Source organism: Caretta caretta, chromosome 27, assembly GCF_965140235.1.
Source record: "Caretta caretta isolate rCarCar2 chromosome 27, rCarCar1.hap1, whole genome shotgun sequence".
In the NCBI taxonomy this organism is placed as follows: Eukaryota; Metazoa; Chordata; order Testudines; family Cheloniidae; genus Caretta; species Caretta caretta.
In genome coordinates, this window is record NC_134232.1 from 16,352,780 (window position 1) to 16,369,967 (window position 17,188).

General features: G+C 45.7%; 1 protein-coding gene across 5 annotated transcripts in view; it reads right to left on the reverse strand.

Moving 5' to 3' along the window:
* Positions 1–16,159, reverse strand: part of ETV4 (ETS variant transcription factor 4) — a 45,090-nt gene extending 28,931 nt beyond the window's left edge. For all 5 annotated transcript variants that reach the window (XM_048830397.2, XM_048830396.2, XM_048830398.2 and 2 more), the window contains exons 1-4: positions 15,974–16,159; positions 15,464–15,566; positions 15,246–15,339; positions 14,927–14,974 (exon numbers count right to left, since the gene is read on the reverse strand). In XM_048830397.2, coding sequence (XP_048686354.1) covers positions 14,927–14,974; positions 15,246–15,339; positions 15,464–15,520 — 199 coding nt within the window. In that variant the 5' untranslated portion in view covers positions 15,521–15,566; positions 15,974–16,159. The remainder of the gene's footprint in view (positions 1–14,926; positions 14,975–15,245; positions 15,340–15,463; positions 15,567–15,973) is intronic.
* Positions 16,160–17,188: the final 1,029 nt, after the last annotated feature.

The following is a 17,188-nucleotide window of genomic DNA, read 5'->3' on the forward strand; positions in this document are numbered from 1 at the left end:
TAAAACCTCATGTGCAGAGATCCCCACAGCCTCTACTACAGAGACACAAATAAAGAATCTAGAACAAATGAAGAATCCTTTCCAGGGACGGCTCTTTGCTTTCTTCTGATAAGAATTCTTTGACCCTCTTTAAAGCATACATTTGTAAGTTTTCATGGAGATGCCTCAACTCAGGTTGAGGCACCAGGAGACAAGTAGACATGAATTCATGTATGCCTTCTCCGCACTGCACCGCTTAACTGTGATTTTGTACCCAGGTAGATGTGCAGTTGCCATACCTGGTTGTGCAGTGGCCATAGTTGGTTACAAGTAACACTTTGTGTCTGCACACAGCAAATTTTCTGTATCGTGACCATGTTTGTAGCAGTGCAAATCCATGATTTGTAGGGGATATAGTACCCAGAGGACATACAGAACAATGCACCCTGGAGAATCCTACTTCACAGGCAGCTGGGAGTAAGTACGCCCAGCCAAACTGGTTACACAAATATACTTAGGGCGCCCTGTCCACTGTGTGATGACCTCAGATAGCCATCTGTGCTCCAGACTAGGGCTCGGGCAGGGACAAAACACTGTCACCACTTTGGTTGGTAAGCAAGTTTTAACCATGTTGTACATTATGGGTCACAAATCACCTTATGGAGCCACCAACTGGTTACAAGCCTGTAGGGTGGTCAGAATCTTAATCACCCCTCTCAGGCTTTATTGTTTCAACTTTTCTTACAGCTAACACAAACATTCAATTAAACAGACTTAAATCCTAGAATCCTCCTTCCACACGAGGCCTGTGAAAAGCTTGACAATGGTGAGGCAGCTGGTGTGCTGGGCAGCTGCCTATCATGCTGACTCCCGGTGACTCACTGTTATCTCATGCTCCCCGCCTACTTGTATCTACCTGTTTCTGGTCATAAAACTGTGAGCTTTTGGTGGCAGGGACTGTCTCTTTGTTCTGGGATTGAACCAGGGGCCCTGGTCCATGACTGAGTTGCCTAGGCACTATCACAATATAAATAACAATAAAATAGAGTAAAACATATACAGTAAAGGAACAAGGACTAAACCACTTCACCAGGAGAGCTGACATAGCAAATTCTATGGGCATGCCCTGGAAAGGGTATTCCAGCCTACAAACTTTATATTAATAGTGCCGTAATGCTACAGCCCATTCCTGTTCTACTAATACCTTAGATAGGCACCCTTCAGTTATACGTCTTTTCAGTTTCAGGGAATAGGCAGATAGGGATTTGCTCTTGTTCCACTTTTCTTTTTTGCTAGGAAGAGCTTTAATGAACATTCCCCTCAAACATTCAGAGAAGGAGTAATTCAGTCAGATTTTCCAATTATAATGAGTCTGTAGACACACCCTCCTCCCAGGTTATTTGTGCCATTTTCCTTCTGCTGTAGCTATATGAGAATAGAAATGTAGCGCTCAAAGGAGCATGAGAGGTCATCTAGTCCAGGGCCCTGTTCTTAAAAACCTTCCATGACAGGGATTCCACAACCTCCCTTGGAAGCCTATTCCAGTGCTTAACTAGCCTTAGTTAGAATTTTTTTCCTAATATTTAACCTAAATCTCCCTTGTTGCAGTTTAAGCTGATTACTGCTTGCCCTACTTTCAGAGGAGATGGAGAACAATTGATCCCCACCCTCCTTAGAACAGCCCTTGACAGGTTTGAAGACTTATCAGGTCACCCCTCAGTCTTCTTTTCTTAAGACTAAACATTCCCAGGCTTTTTAACTTCTCCTCAGAGCTTAGGTTTTCTAAGCCCTTGATCATTTTTGTTGTTCTCCTCTGGATGCTCTCCAATTGGTCCACATCCTTCTTGAAGTGTGGTGCCCAGAACTGGTCCCAGGACTTCAGCTGAGGCCTCACCAATGCCAAGTAGAGCAGGACAATTATCTCCCATGTCTTACATATGATGCTCTTGTTAATTCACCCCAGAATGGTGTTAGCCTCTTTTGCAATTATATCACATTGATCCATATTCAGTTAGTGATCCACTCTAACCCCAGATCCCTTTCAGCAGCGGTACCACCTAGCCGGTCCGCCCCCATTTTGTAGTTGTGCATTTAATTTTTTCTTCCTAAGTGTAGTACTTTGCATTGACTTTATTGAATTTCATTTTATTGATTTCAGACCAGTTCTCCAGTTTATCAAGGTCATTTCGAATTTTAATCCTGTCCTCCAAAGTGCTTGCAACCCCTCCCATCTTGGTGTCATTTGCAAATTTTATAAGTATACTTTTACTCCATTATCCAAGTCATTAATGAAAATATTGATTAGTACTGGACCCAGGATAGACCCCTCCATGATCACACTAGATACATCTTCTCAGTTTGATAGTAAACCAAGTACTCTTTGAATACGATCATTCAGCCAGCTTTGCACCCACCTTATAGTAATTTCCTCTAGATCACATTTCCCTAGTTTGCTTCTCCTTATAACCCTATTATCCTCTAGATGCTAACAAATTGATTAATAATTTGTTCAGTGTCTTTCCAGGTATTGAGAGCCATGTTGGTCCAGACTAACTTCAAATAGACTGCCCTCAACCTAGGATGTACAGTGTTGTTGAAGTTCTTCTCTCATAATCGTCTCCCTTATGGGACAAAAATATAAAAAATAAAGGTACCAACCCAGCTTTGTCTTCAAAAGCAACAACATCTAGCTGTATTTATTCTAGAACACCCTTAATTTCTGGATGAGAAGACACACTTCTACTAAGGTTTCAGAGTAGGAGCCATGTTAGTCTGTATCTGCAAAAAGAAAAGGAGTACTTGTGGCACCTTAGAGACTAACCAATTTATTTGAGCATAAGCTTTCGTGAGCTATTCGTGAGCTACTAAGAACAGCAAAGAGACTGAGGCAATCAGTATAGGAATCAAATCCTGGTTTCAGCATAGCATTTGCTGCTCAGAAATTGGCCCTTGTACCAATACACAATTAACTCTTTTCCAGCCAGTCTGAGCTTACACTGTGCAGAGATTTCAGCCCTAAGCAACATATCGGGAGTTGCAGTTCCCACACCCAACGAACTTCTTCAGAATAGCTGCACATCTGCATTCAATTCTGTGCAAACACCCCTCCCCCTAAGTTTACCTTCCCACCCTACCTTCTCACACAGAAGAATACGCCTTCAATTTTCAAATGAAAAGCCTCCAGAGCTATTGCTTTTCCGCCAAAGCAGGAAGATCTAATTATCCTTCTAGTCACCTGCATTTTCTTGCTTGCCTTCCCAGTTTGTCTGAACAAGTCCAGACACACTGGCACCTCATCTGCATTAGACTGCCCCGTAGGGCTGCACCGTGCTGGTACAACATGCAAAATGTTAAAGAAAACTGTCAGTAATGAGGAGGTCAGGACGACAGTCAACAAGTTATAAACACATCACAAGTCCCCACAAAGGCGCTCCCTGTGAGCCAATGCAGCATGTTTCCAAGTCTGGTTCCCTGGAGCTCTGCTGAGACATGCATGTTGACCTCTAGCAGCTCTGGCAAGTCAGGCATCACTCAGTCTCAAGGACCCTGGACCCAGGGGACTAAGGCTTAGATACACTGTGAGGCCCTGTCCTCGGCAGGAGCTTGGCCTGTACACACCTCTGAGAGACACATGATCTCTCCTGTCACCTTTACACTTTGGCAACACTTGTGTAGCTTGTCATTGAATTTTGAGACTCTTTCCATTTCACCAGGGTTCAAAGAGCTGGCTTGAATTAATGCCACGAGTCAACACAAGCAGCAGCTATGTTTTGAAGCAGCACTATGTCAGTGCGAGACGCTCTTCTGCCAATGTAGCTACCGCCGCTTGTTGGGGGTGGTTTGGGGAAGCAGCTACACGGGAGATCTGCAGAGGCACAGGACAGTACAGCTGTGCTGCTGTAAGCTTGTCAGTGTCGACAAATTCTCTAGCAATCAAGAACGGCTGCTACTCTGAAGAACGTCCCAGACTCCCAGTAGTTAGGCATGGGTGAATGTGTAGGGAGGGAAGGCGGGGTGATTTGCACATCTTTCTTCACTGGAGGCAAAAGTCCACATTTTGGGTTCAGAACAAACTGCTCAAAAGTAGGCAAATCAAGGCAGGTTTATCACGACATAAAAGATGCACCTTTTCCTCCGAATCACATCACTCATGCAAATTTAACAGGATAAGGCTAAGCACAGCTCCAGTTTCCTCCTTAGAAATCTAGAGTGAGGCCTGAAGGCGAGAAACCAGACTTGTCTCTTCAGAAACCAGGGACGCTTTGCCTCCCAAGGAGTCACACAGAACAATCTGGGATGCTAATCGGAAGGATACAGGCAGTTAGGTAAAGTACAAGCAGTGGTTGAAGCCCATATTAGCCACCCCGGAGCTCAGGGCGTCCCAAACAGAACCTGCCACAGATTCCATGAGGCTGGCATCAGGCTTCAAAGGGGGCCTCAGCTGCCACACAACTCGAGGGGCTTTCATCATATTCCCACCATAGGCGTCAACTTTCACCAGCGCCAGAGGGTGCTCGCGCCCTCCCGCCCTGCCCTGACTCCACCCCTTCCCTGCCCCTGCCCCGTCCCCCCCATTCCAACCCCTTCCCCAAAGTCCCTGCCCCAACTCCGCCCCCTCCCTGCCACTACTGGACCCCTTCCCAAAATGCCTGCCCCGGCCCCACCTCTTCCCCAAGCGTGCCGCGTTCCCCCTCCACCCCTCCCTCCCAGCCGCGCGAAACAGCTGTTTTGCGGCACAAGCGCTGGGAGCTAGGGGGGAAACGTGGGCATGTGTTGCGCTCAGGGGAGGAGGTGGAGGTGGAGCCGAGGCAGAGGTGAGCTGGGCGGGGGTGGGGAGCTGCCATGCTCCAGCCCCAGAGCACCCACGGAGTCGGTGCCTATGATTCCCACAGCAAAGCCATAGGACAAGGGTTAGGACACATAGTGCCTACAACCGGCACCTGATTGTCCAGTTCCACTGCACTGACACATCATCAGTACCAGGCCTTTGGACAATTGTCAGAGCAAATGAACACACACATACAGAACACACAAACATGAGTGGGGCAAGAAGCAAGAATCCTTTGCTTCAAAACCCGAGAACCAGCACTCTACATCAAGTTTCACTGCAAGGCGTTAGAGCAGCCAGAAGCACCAGATGAGATCTATCACTGCTAGCTCCCTCAGTAAGGCTACGATTTAGTCAGGAAAAATAACGAGGAGTCCTTGTGGCACCTTAGAGACTAACAAATTTATTTGAGCCTAAGCTTTCGTGGGCTAGACCCCATTTCATCAGATGCATGGAGTCAGGGGTATTTTTAGTAAAAGTCATGGACAGGTCACGGGCAATAAATAAAAAATTCATGGCCTTGTACTATAAATATCCCTGACTAAATCTTAGGTGGGGGGCCACTGCTCTGGGGGGCACCTGGCGGGCCACTGCTGCGGAGGGGGGGAACAGGGAGGGCCGCGGCTCTGCCGGGGAGAGTCAACAGCACCAGCTGCTGGGGGCCACTGAGCAGTGGCTGCTTGCTCTGGGCACCCCCAGGGCCGCCCAACTGCCACTGCTCTGGCTGCCCCCAGGACTGCTGCCGGAGGCTGCCGAGCAGCAGCTGCTCCTGCCACCCCCAAGATCCCTGCTCAGGCAGTCTCCGGGGCCAGCTGCCTGGGGCTGTCCAAGCAGTGGCCGGTGTGGCTGGCCCCGGGGCTGCTCCAGTAGCGGCTGATGCAGCTGGCTGCGGGGCCGCCCGAGCGGTTGGCTGCAGAGCAACTTGAGCAATGGCCGGTGTGGTTGTCCTCAGGTCTACTTGAGCACAGGGTCAGCCACACTGGTGGCTGCAGAAGTCATGGAGGTCGCGGAAAGTCGTGGAATCTGTGATTTCTGCAACCTCCATGACAGACACGGAGCCCTATCCATCAGATAAAGCTCCAATAATGGAAGAAGAGGTTAGAACTAGAGGATCATGGAGCTGCCCCCCATTATCCTGTCAATAGAACACACACAATTCCCATTGACTGATCCTGCTGATGGAACAATTAGGCCCCAGAACTTTAGAGCGACTTGGTCAACTTGAAAACACATTTCAAGCAGGTACATTTATTTCCCTAGGTTACTAGGAACATTCAATATTATGGAATATTATGCTCTTTATTCACTTTTTGTATTTCTCTTAGCTGGTGAGGAGACTCATAGATAGATTCCAAAGCCAGAAGGGACCCTTGTGATCATGTAGTCTGACCTATATTGCACAGGTCATAGAACTGTCCCAAAATAATTCCTAGAGCAAATCTTCTAGAAAAACAACATTAAAATGCACATTATTTGCTTGTGCCCAGTTTACCGAGTGATCCTGATTGCTCTGAATCAGAGATCTGTCCTCTTCATTGTTTACTCCTCCAATTTTTCTGTCATCTGCAAACTTTATTGGTGATGACTTTGGGGTTTTTAGCCAGGTCAATGATAAAGATATTAAATAGCATGGGGCCAAAGAATAGATTAATAGATTTTAATGTTACCCTTTAAAAAAAATTGTGGATGCAATTTATGTGGACTTAGCCAATGGTTCATCTTTTGTTTATATCTAGTTTCATTGTCAAGTTTATGGCTCTGCATTGCTCGGGTTTTGAGCCTTTCCAAAAAACCTGTTTGTCTGAATTTTTTTTTAAATGGTGGAAACATTTATTTCAGTCTCACATTTTTATAAAAGCTTGGGTTTTTAAAAAAGAAAATAAAAATTAAATCTGAGACCAGATTCAAGTTGACAGTATCCCTTTAAGCATTTCTGTATGAAACAAATTAAGGAACCAAGCCACTGACTATGGTGAGATGTTCTAGTTAGACCACAGAGGAAAAAAATATCCCTATATATATAAATATAAATCTGAACAATCTGTAAGGAAAATGAGAGTAAGGCTGCAGCAGCTCATCTGTTGAGGTTTGAAATGAGATGATCAAAATCCTATAGAAACTTTTAAAATAGAAATAAAGGAGACTTAGCAAGAAGTTGTAGAAGTAGGTGCTGAACTTTAGTCTAAATGAGGCTAAAGTAAAGAAGAAAGACTGCGCAGTTCAGAAATCAAGACTTGCAATCTCACTGTGAGTATTTAAGACCGGGCTTGTAAAAGGGACATCACAACATGATTCAGAAGAGCTGCTCCGACATCCATTTCGATTTCCAATGGCCCTGAAATATATTTTGTATCATGGTACTATGATGCAGGAAAAATGTATATCACATACACAGAGACATGGCAACCCTACTCCCTCTGCTTAGTGAAAATATGTATTTCTGTGCTTAGCAGAGATAAGCAACATGGAAATTCTCGACATTTACATGTGCTCTGTTTCATGCATTTTAAATGCTAGATTTGGACAGCAGAGATCAAACTGGCTCACTTGTAAGTGGTTTGTGTGTTTTGAATACAGCTTTGCTTTTCTTGTTGAAAAGATGCTTCTAAAAGCAATGAGAACTTTGAACTGGGTTTTACAAACAAAGGGAGAAACATGATGTATTTACTGGCTTTTGCTCTTGTCCACTTGGGAAAGATGGATTTTATGTGAAAAGGCTAACTTTTGTGTGTCTAATAGAGCTGAAAGGAACGTAGCTCATTTTCTGTACGCTGTAAGAGTGATCTAGCGGACAGCGCACAGGACTGTGATCTAGGAACAACTGAGCTCTCTAATCATGGCCAGGTCCACAGATAATGTCACTGTCAGAGGCAAGTCTTGGTGGTATTTCTAATATAGATGAATCCTGAAAACAGATCACAGCATAGCTGCACTTTGTAATGTAGACAGCACCTACACCTACAAGGGGCGGTGAGAACACAAGAGCCTAATTTACAGATACTAATACATATTATTACTGTTACTTTGTTCACAGCATCAGTGAGGTAGGTCAGCCAGCCCAGTCCAGAGAATAGCATCTCTTTGCTGCTGCTGCAGGAGGAAGAGGAAAAAACTCACTTGGTTTCTTAAGGAACTAGAAAATAACAGCTCGTGTTCTCACCTTGGCTAGAGCAGGGAGTTTATTTTATTACAGGTAAAAAGAGAAGTTTATGGTCTGGAGGAAGTTCTAACTTTTAGGCAATATTTTGGGTCTAAACAACCAGCTACCGTATTACTTGCATATTAACAGATTAAAGAGAGATCTTCATGCTGCCACCACCTCTAGTCTTGTCAGAAACTAATGGGGGCGGGGGGGAAACTGACAGTGACACCAAAGGAGACAATAGCACTAATCTTTGCCAGGCTGGGCTGGAACAACGCTGCTCTTCCTCAGGGGCTGAAAGTGTTCCATATCCACAGTTTTTCATCTGTATTGTCAAGAAGCCGGAGCGTGGAGACATCAGGCTCTGCAGGTTAAGGAACAATAAGATGCAGCACAGTGTCTAGTTGCAGAGGTATGTTCTCGGGAGAGATCTAAGGGTTCGCATTTAAACCTAGTTAGGAAACTTGCAAACGGATAGTTTTTGTGCAAGTTGTTTTGTTCTTTTTTCCAGTTAACTCTACAAACCAAAGTTCAAGGCTAGTGAAAATCATGCAGGGGAGTGAAGCTAGACAAGGATTTCCCTGGTATCACAGATAAGTGGAGAAGACAGTGCAGGGACCTGGCCTGTCAGCTGCAGCCACCAGTGTCAGATTCTATTGCTGCTAAACAGAGAGCTACCCCCCAGGGGTACTAGCTGCTAGCCCCACCATTCACCAGCCCCAAAAATGAAGTGCACAGCTTCCTCCCTTCTGGAGAGGGGAGATAAAGTCCCACGAAAAACTGGAAGTGACTCAAAGGGGACTGAACAGAGAAACTGTCTGAAGCGAACTGCCCCTCTGAGTTTCCCAGCAGTAGAGGGATAGTGCTGAGAAAACACAAAGTAACAAGCAGAAACCCGGCAAAGAGGGTTCCAGCCTGCTGGAAGGGAGTTGATCCCACCTGGAATCCCGACTGTTGGGACTCACAGTGACCAATATGTATCGCTGACCACAGATGCAAGTTGAACTAGGAAGAGCCGACAGTGCTCCCTGGGGACAGGCCCATGGACACTGCACTTAGGAGCTGCCTGAATTGCCACAGGAGGTCACTCTTGTTGCACAGCAGGGAGCACATTTGTGCTGTAACTCTTAAACGCTGGCGTAAAAAATGTGGTTTAGTGTAATTTGAAACGACCGTCCTGACTGCCCCATGGCACACAGGGGGCAGGAGGGGACTTATTGCATCTCCAGCCGGAGCCATACTGGGGCAGGGGCGGTAGCAGCAAATGCAGGAGCAGCTCTCTGATCGACACCACTTAGGAAGGGAAAGTTTCCTTTGGTACAAATTTTTTGTAACCTGTTTTTAACACTCCAAGAGCATGTGACCATTTCATTTGCTCCAGCCAGGAATATGCCAATAAAGCACCGGAACTCAAAAGTGCAGCACGAATGACTCGAGCTGATTCACAAAAAGCAATGATGAGAGGTAAATGTGCATTGCTTGGACAAATAGCAACTACGGCTGCTTCTGCCACTGCTGCCAAGGGTCCAGCTCCCCTGGGGCTCCAGTATAGACAGGGCTCCAGCAGCTGCTAGTGCGCTAACACCTTGATGCCAACCCTGCTCAGAGCAGGTCTATGTGACCACAGCGGCAGCATCAAGACCCTTCTCTGCATTGGCACCACCAGTGGAGGTGAAAGAGTGGAAAATGTTAGGTAATGTAGATGGGGGCAGGAGGGAATGAAAAACATCTGCAAGTCTCTGAAGACCATAGGATGGGAGAAAAGTAGGGTGTGATCCCAGGGGATAGCCAGTTCACTTGAATGGTCAGGGGAAGTTGTAGGCTGAATATCAGGAAACATTTCCTTCACAGCCCAAGACAGTCTCCCAGGGACAGAGCTGGAATCAGGGTGGCAACTAGCGATTGTGTGCACACTGCCCACTCTTCCAATTCCTCTTAGCTAAGTGTTAACTCTGCTCTCTGGAACACACAAATAGGGACAGAGTCCCGAGCCTCGCTCAGACAGACCTGCCGTTACACACCGTCGGGTCACTAGCGCAGTGCGGAGACCGCAAAGGGCATGTCCATAAGATATCTGCCAAAGGACCCCGCACCTGCCCATTGCCATAAACGAAATGGTCTTTGAGACAATACAGACCAGACAGCACAGGCCCGGCTAATGTTTTATTATTATTTCTTACAAGCATTTCCTGGGCCTTTGCACAGCAGGAAAACGAATACCAGCTGCGAATGCTTGTTCCCCAAAGCCTCTATCAAATTGCTGCTGAAAACACTTCGGCTGCTAGTGCTGAATGGACAAAATCATTTTCAACTGCACTGCAGAAAGTGGGATAGATACCATACGCTTTAAAGGACAGAGGTAGGGAAGGACTAGCAGCTACCTGAATGCTACAATAGTAGGACTAGGTACCAGCTACATCCACTGGTGGAAACCCAACCACGTGAGGCACTTAAAACTAGACTGGACAAAGCACCCCTGAAATATACTGTAGGGAATAACCCAGTACTGGCCTGAGTAACGGACTAGACTGGAGCCAGTAAAACTCTGCCAGCTCAACTTACTGTCATTTGAAATAATCTGCATGGCTCTAAGTGGAACCAAGAGTGAAGAAAAGAAAATTCCTACAGAATTCAAAGAGTGAACAGTCTGAGAACTCTGTCATCGCAAGTGACTGACGAGGGCACCCAGGCTCCAGGCAGTAGTTGGACAATAGCACCAAGGGGACTGTAGGTTAAAATTCAGTCTCAGCAACAGATGAGCTGAGTTTGGGGGTCTCAGTCTATTGCCCGAAGAGCCTATGTCTATTCTGTTATTTTTAATAGAGCATCATGGCCAGCTGCCTGCCCTGGGCTGCTGACAGTTTTACTCAGGGTAACAGAGAACAAAGGGCAATGGTCCATATCTCAGCCCCACAGAGTGGATGGTGTCTGCTCTGAGATGGAGGAATCAAACAGAAGGGGCATGGCTGGAATGCAACTCTGAGGTGTGATGCCCTATAGCGGTGGCACTCAGTCAGGGGTACGCGTACCCATGTGGGTACACAGAGGTCTTTCAGGGGGAACAGCAACACATCTAGATATTTGCTTAGTTTTATAACAAGCTACATAAAAAGCACTAGTGAAGCCAGTACAAACTAAAATTTCATACAGACAATGATGTGTTTATACTGTTCTATATACTATACACTGAAATGTAAGTACAATATTTATATTCCAATGGATTTTTTTATAATCATATTGTAAAAATGAGAAGGTAAGCAATTGTACAGTAATACTGTGCTTTGACACTTATATTTTTATGTCTGATTTTGTAAGCAAGTAGTTTTTAAGTGAGGTGGAACTTGGGGGTACACCAGCTAAATCAGACTCCTGAAAGGGGTATAGGAGTCTGGAAAGGTTGAGAGCTACAACCCTGTAGGGCTGGGGGAGGGCAGTGGGAGGATGCACCAACAGGCCCTGTGCCCTGAAGCCAGAGCTGTCAGTCAGTCTCACTTACATGAGAAACATAATTCTCCAAATTTGTTCTCCATCTCACATAACTGCAACAGAACCAAGAAATTTACTTCCAACCTCTTTGCCCCTAAGCCACCAGACGTGCTTCCAAGAGAGCTGGGAACTAAACAGGCTTCTCATAGCCTCTCTCCTGACTTATTTTAGTCACTTAACCTGAATCCATCAACACTTGCCCCATCTTATCCCATAGCACTTACGGGCTCCCTAGGGTTACAACCAACACATTCAGACCAGAGGCGCACAAAGAAGAATATTTCCCCCACCCCGTTTCCCCACTGGTTCTAAAAACAGAGATGGAGTCCGCACAGCCAACTAAGGAAAGTTCAGAAACTTTTCTCTAGGGAAGCTTTTGCATCTTTGAATCCTGAGTCACGTTTATGAAAGCGTTGGCACAAAACTAGTTCCACAGTTATCTACTGCTAGAGTCACATTTCATTCTAACATACTCCAATTCAAACAGAAAGTGATGTGGAAAAGAGCATGAAAGTTGTGGCTATAAGGCCTAAGATTCCAGTGTCTGCTAAAAAAGACTTACATATGTACAGAGACTGGTGATTTATACCAGTGCAATGTGGAAATTGGGCCCTATTTGCTGTTATAAAAACCTCCTGAATTAAACTAATTGTAGAACAAAGTTAAGTTACATACTTACATTTTTTATTTTGTGCATAGCTGGATGCTTGGCACAAACTAATTCCTGATTTTATATTTACAAGTTGGTTCCTTCCTGCGGTATTTTATTTTAAAAGTAATTGCAGGAAGCCTTTAACAGAAAGCTATATTTCTCAACTGCATGAGGTGGAGGCAGGAAATATATAAAATATTTAAAAGTTTCACCTTTTTCACATTATTCATAATTCTTAAATTTGTCAGTTATCCCTTGCACTGTTCAAAGATATGTCTGTAGTTTAGAATTGTCTAAATCTGATACAAAAATGCTAGCAGATAGCTCCACATACACAGACATTAGATAATAACTGATTATCAAACACGTCAGCGAATGCGAGTACGGAGAACAAATAATAGCCTGCTTGAGAGGGGAGCTCTCCTCAGGGAAATTGGGACTTAAATCCTCAGCCTGCAATTTGTTTGTTTCATTTACAAATTTACAGCATCTCAGATTAGCTGAAGAGCCACTTCACCATACACATACAGTCTAAGGAACGGAACCTGGATTGTTAAAGCATGTGCACAATCTCAACTAGGGCTCCAATTGGACTCTGACTAGACTCAGTGAGCTAGATTTAAAATACTAGCAGTTTGGCAGTTTCCAGGAGAACTGTGCCCGCAGAAACAGCATTTCACTTTTTTACAAATAAATACTATCATTTTTGTTATAGTCGGTCATTTCTTATAATGCAGGTGGTCTATAAATAACTGGGAAGCTCAAGATTTCTCTTTAGTTTTGCGCTGGAAGTCAGATCTTATGAAAGACAAAGAGGTGGTGGGAATGGAAAGTCCATAGGGTTTGGTATGGTGCAGGCAGCTTCACAGACTTATCATGGATGGTCTTCTCTTCGCTCCCTAATATATACTGTATCTAATGCTTTCCTTGGCAGGGGAAGGGAAATGTCTACCCCAGTCCACCAACTCCTCCCTGCAAAAAAATCTCATTTTCCCATCTACAAATATTCAATAATCAAATATAACAACTCTGCATTTTCATCCAAAGATGACACAGCACTTTACAAACACTTATTGCCTGGGTAAAGTGGGTCCATATTATCACCCATGACTGGGAGTGTAGTCCTACAGTTATACCGTGCAACCAAGTATCAGGAGACCTGGAGTCTGTTCCTTGCTGTGCGACCTGGAGCAAGTCTCCGAGATGCTCCATGCCTCAACAGGGGAATTGCAATACATACTTCACAGAGGTTCATTCATCACTGTCAGTAAAGTGCTTTGAGATCCTGGAATGGCAGGTTACTATAGAAGTGAAAAGGATTAACATTTATTATGAATTTGCAAGTGGGGAAGCTGGAGATCAGAGAGGTGAATTGGCTTGTCCAAGGTCACACAGAAAGCCGGTGACAAAAGCTGGGAAACAGAATCCAGAAGTTCTTTCTTCCAGTCCAGCACTCTAACCATTAGGCAGCTTTCCACAACTTTCACCCAACGTATGCCCAGGCAGAGAACCATCATTTCTTCACTAAATTTTTTTGTGGTTTGCATTACTATCTAATGAAATCTTATCTCTGTCCATAGCAGTGAGACCTTGATGTGGCCTCTCCTTCCCCTCTAGTAATTTCACAAATTAGTTACTGCAGGGCTTACTTATGGAACATTGCACAAGAGATTCTGTGCAAGCTCTTCCAATTTTAATGGTGTCAAACTTAAAACAACTATCAGAGAGCAGAAGGCCCAGAATTGAAACTCCACCAGAACCCAAGTCTGACATGAAGTCCTTTTACTAACACCTCCACAGGTTTTGAGAGTTAAAAGAACTTCTTTCATAATCTGAGTGTATGAAGGGTGTTTACATAGATGGACTTCAAGCAAATCCTCCTCTTTTTCCCTTGTAGCATGAACACAATGGGTATTATAATCCTGGAGTGGCCTCCAGATGATATTTTGTGTCCATGAAGTCTGCATTCCTGAACATTGCCTGATCAAAAGGTCTTCTCACTTTGGTTTTAACTGAATAGAAAACATTTTTTTTAAATAAAAGCCAATTTTTTGTATTCCACTGACAAATTTTTGTTTAAAAAAATCCTGCTTTTGCAGGAGTATATTTTCTTGTTGTGGTAGAATTAGGGGAAAGATTGCTGCTCAGATTACCATATGTATTTAGGATATTATTATTAAATATTTGTTAAGTACCAACAACATACTAGGGGCTTTCTGAGACACAAGAGTACTTCTTCAGCTAATAAATAAATTAAACAAACATTTTAACTCTTTCAGAGGACAGGCCGCTGGTAGCGTTACAGTTAAAGCAAATACAAAAGACCACTTAGAATTAGTTGCAATTTAAATTAATTGGGCTAATAGAGATTTTATAATTTCCCTTCAGTGCTGAAGTCAAAAGGCAAAACAGTTTAGACAACAAAACTAAATACACAGTTTAGAGACACAAAGAAATTCCAAGACAACCTCCTCAGAGCACTAGCTTTTCTGAATTAGCAGAAGAGCATTTTGCTCCCAAAACTGAAGGCAACATTCCATTGTTTATTAAAGAAATCATCAGTGTTTTGGCAACTAACAAAGATAAGTGACAAATTAACACAAAATCCCAGCAGTTGCCAGCAGACACTGAAAATGGGCCAAGGGCGAAGTTCCATTCATAAGCAAATACCCAGCACAATAGTGTGATTCATAATCCTTGACTTACACAAGACCAGAGTTTGGCCAGGCTGAAAAATATATTTAATGTTTGGAACTAGGCAAACTAAGTAAAGGAAGAACAGAGCAAACACCAAAGACAAACAAATGAGAGACAAACAAAAAGAGGAATGGGTGCCTACCTTCTGTCAGCCAAGTCTCCTGAAACTGGCTCAAATCCTGGAAGAGGTCTGCAAGAAAAGTGAAAGGTGCCTTTACTGAAGGCTGGCCTGGGCTGGACTGACAGCAGGATGCTCCAGGGTTGGTGATGTGGGATGGGAAAGAAACACAAACTCTGCGGGGAAATAGGGGAGTGAAGCAGAGGGAGGGGAGGGTCTGGTCCCTATCTACTCCCTACCCATGAGTCCTGTCCCTCCCCCTGCTACCTCCACCCACTGTCCCCCATGAGCCCTGCCTCCCCCCCCACCCCCACTGCCCGTGGGGTGCTGCAACTGCCTTTACCTTCCGAGTCCTGAGGGGGTGCTAAGCCTGGGTCCATGGGTCTCCTGGTGCCCATCAGAGCTCGGCTGCTGAGGGTCCCATTTCCGGGCGGTTTCTGAAGAAAAGGACAAACCAGCTTGGGAAAGTCATGTCAGGACTGGGCCCTGGGCCACCTCCCCCCGGGGCTGAGAGCTGGGCGCTGTCTGCAGCCTCGGCCCTGCGGTTCTAGCGCTACTCACGTGTGTGAAAGTGTAAGGCACTTGCTGGTCCAAGTACCCTTTCATCCTCCCGTCCATACGTTAGCTCCTCGTGGGCATGGAGCAGCCAGCTCAGCGCAGCGACCTGCGGGAGACGGGCAGAGGGAGCCTGTTTCACAAGGGCTGGGGGGCAAACAGGGCGCGCCCCTTAGTCTCGGCTGCACCTGCTTTAGCCCACCACGTCCCAGGCTGGGCCTCGTGGCATCTCCCATCCCCGCGCCCTCCCCCCCCCCCCCCCCCCACGGGCTTGTCCTAGCTACAGGAGCGGGGCTCGAAGATTCAGCCCCTTCCTAAAACGACCCTGGGGGCAGGTTACCAGCAGCAGCCCCACCGCCCCCTCCCTGCTCCCCGGCTGCAGCGCTGGGTGTGAGGTGCAACGAGACGTCGTTCGTGCTGCATCTGGCAAAACTTGTGCGAAGAGGTGGGGTGATGCCTCGCTCCCCAGTGGGAACTGCCACCCTGCACCCCCGCCCAGTCCCCCCGGGCTCTCACCTGCGGCGGGGCTCCCGGAGCGGCTCAGCCCCGAGGGCTGTGCGTGCAGATGTTCCCCCAGTCCCGCTCCCAGGGAAAGGGCTCGCTTTGCTGGCGGCTCAGACAGTGTGCCCGGGGGGAGCCTCCCATTGGTGCATTTCCTCCTTCCCAGGCTCTGCTTTCTTGCTTCTTTGTTTCATTGACTTTGTGAATGAAGCCCCGGGCTGGGACACGCCCGCCAATCACAGCTCGGCTTGGCCCTCACCCAGAGCAGAACGGGGAGAGGCTACGGCTTCCAGGGCCAATCAGATCGCGTCACTCTGGGATTCATTCAAGGCTGGGGCTCCCATTCATAAAAAAACTCCCAAAGTTCATTCATAAAGGTCTGCAAGGGACGGGGAGCCAGAGCTGGGCTAAGCTGAGTTTTGTGCATGGCACGGCGCGTGCACGGCTCACACCATCAGACTCCCTCAGGACATACACACATCCAGGCTTGCCAACTCACACTCAACGTGGGGGTCATTTTAAAGCAGCTTTTAAAGTATCTACACTCCTGTTATGAAGGATTTTTTTTTAAAGTTTCAGTGAGACTTTGAAAATATCACTCGCATTTATCACTCCTTCTGTCCCGTTGTACCAGCTAGGCGCCCGTGGCTTTCAATACCAATTTCTTTGGTATAACTACTTAGTGCCAATAAAATAAAATAAAATAAAATTCCAGTCCCTGAGTTTGCACACCCAGAAATAAACACCTGCATGTACAGTCAACATTTGTGTGTGCAAACCAGGTGCTCCATCTCTTGCATTTACCTGTTCAAATGTCATTTGCATATCCAAATAAATGTTTTTCATAAACCTATGTGGACTCAAGTTTTTTAATTTCTCCTTAGAGTTCCATGGGGCCATGGACTCAGTTACAAGAAGATATTGTTCTGGGGGAAATTATCCCCTAGACAAAGATTGATACTGGAGAGAGAGTCAAGAAAGAAAGAAAGAAAAAGGTGTGAGTCTTTACACGAAAACTAGGCATAATGACATGTTCTGCACATCACAGATATCAATGTGGAACCTCAGTATGGTAGATTGGAGTAAGACATTCTCTCTCTCTCTCTCTGGTATGTGGATGTCTCAGACTGTTATTTGGCATAACAGTCAATTAAACATTTTTGAACCCTTCTGCCAAATCAGGCTGTAGCTTTATCTGAAAACATAGCTCAATCACAGTTCAACACTGTC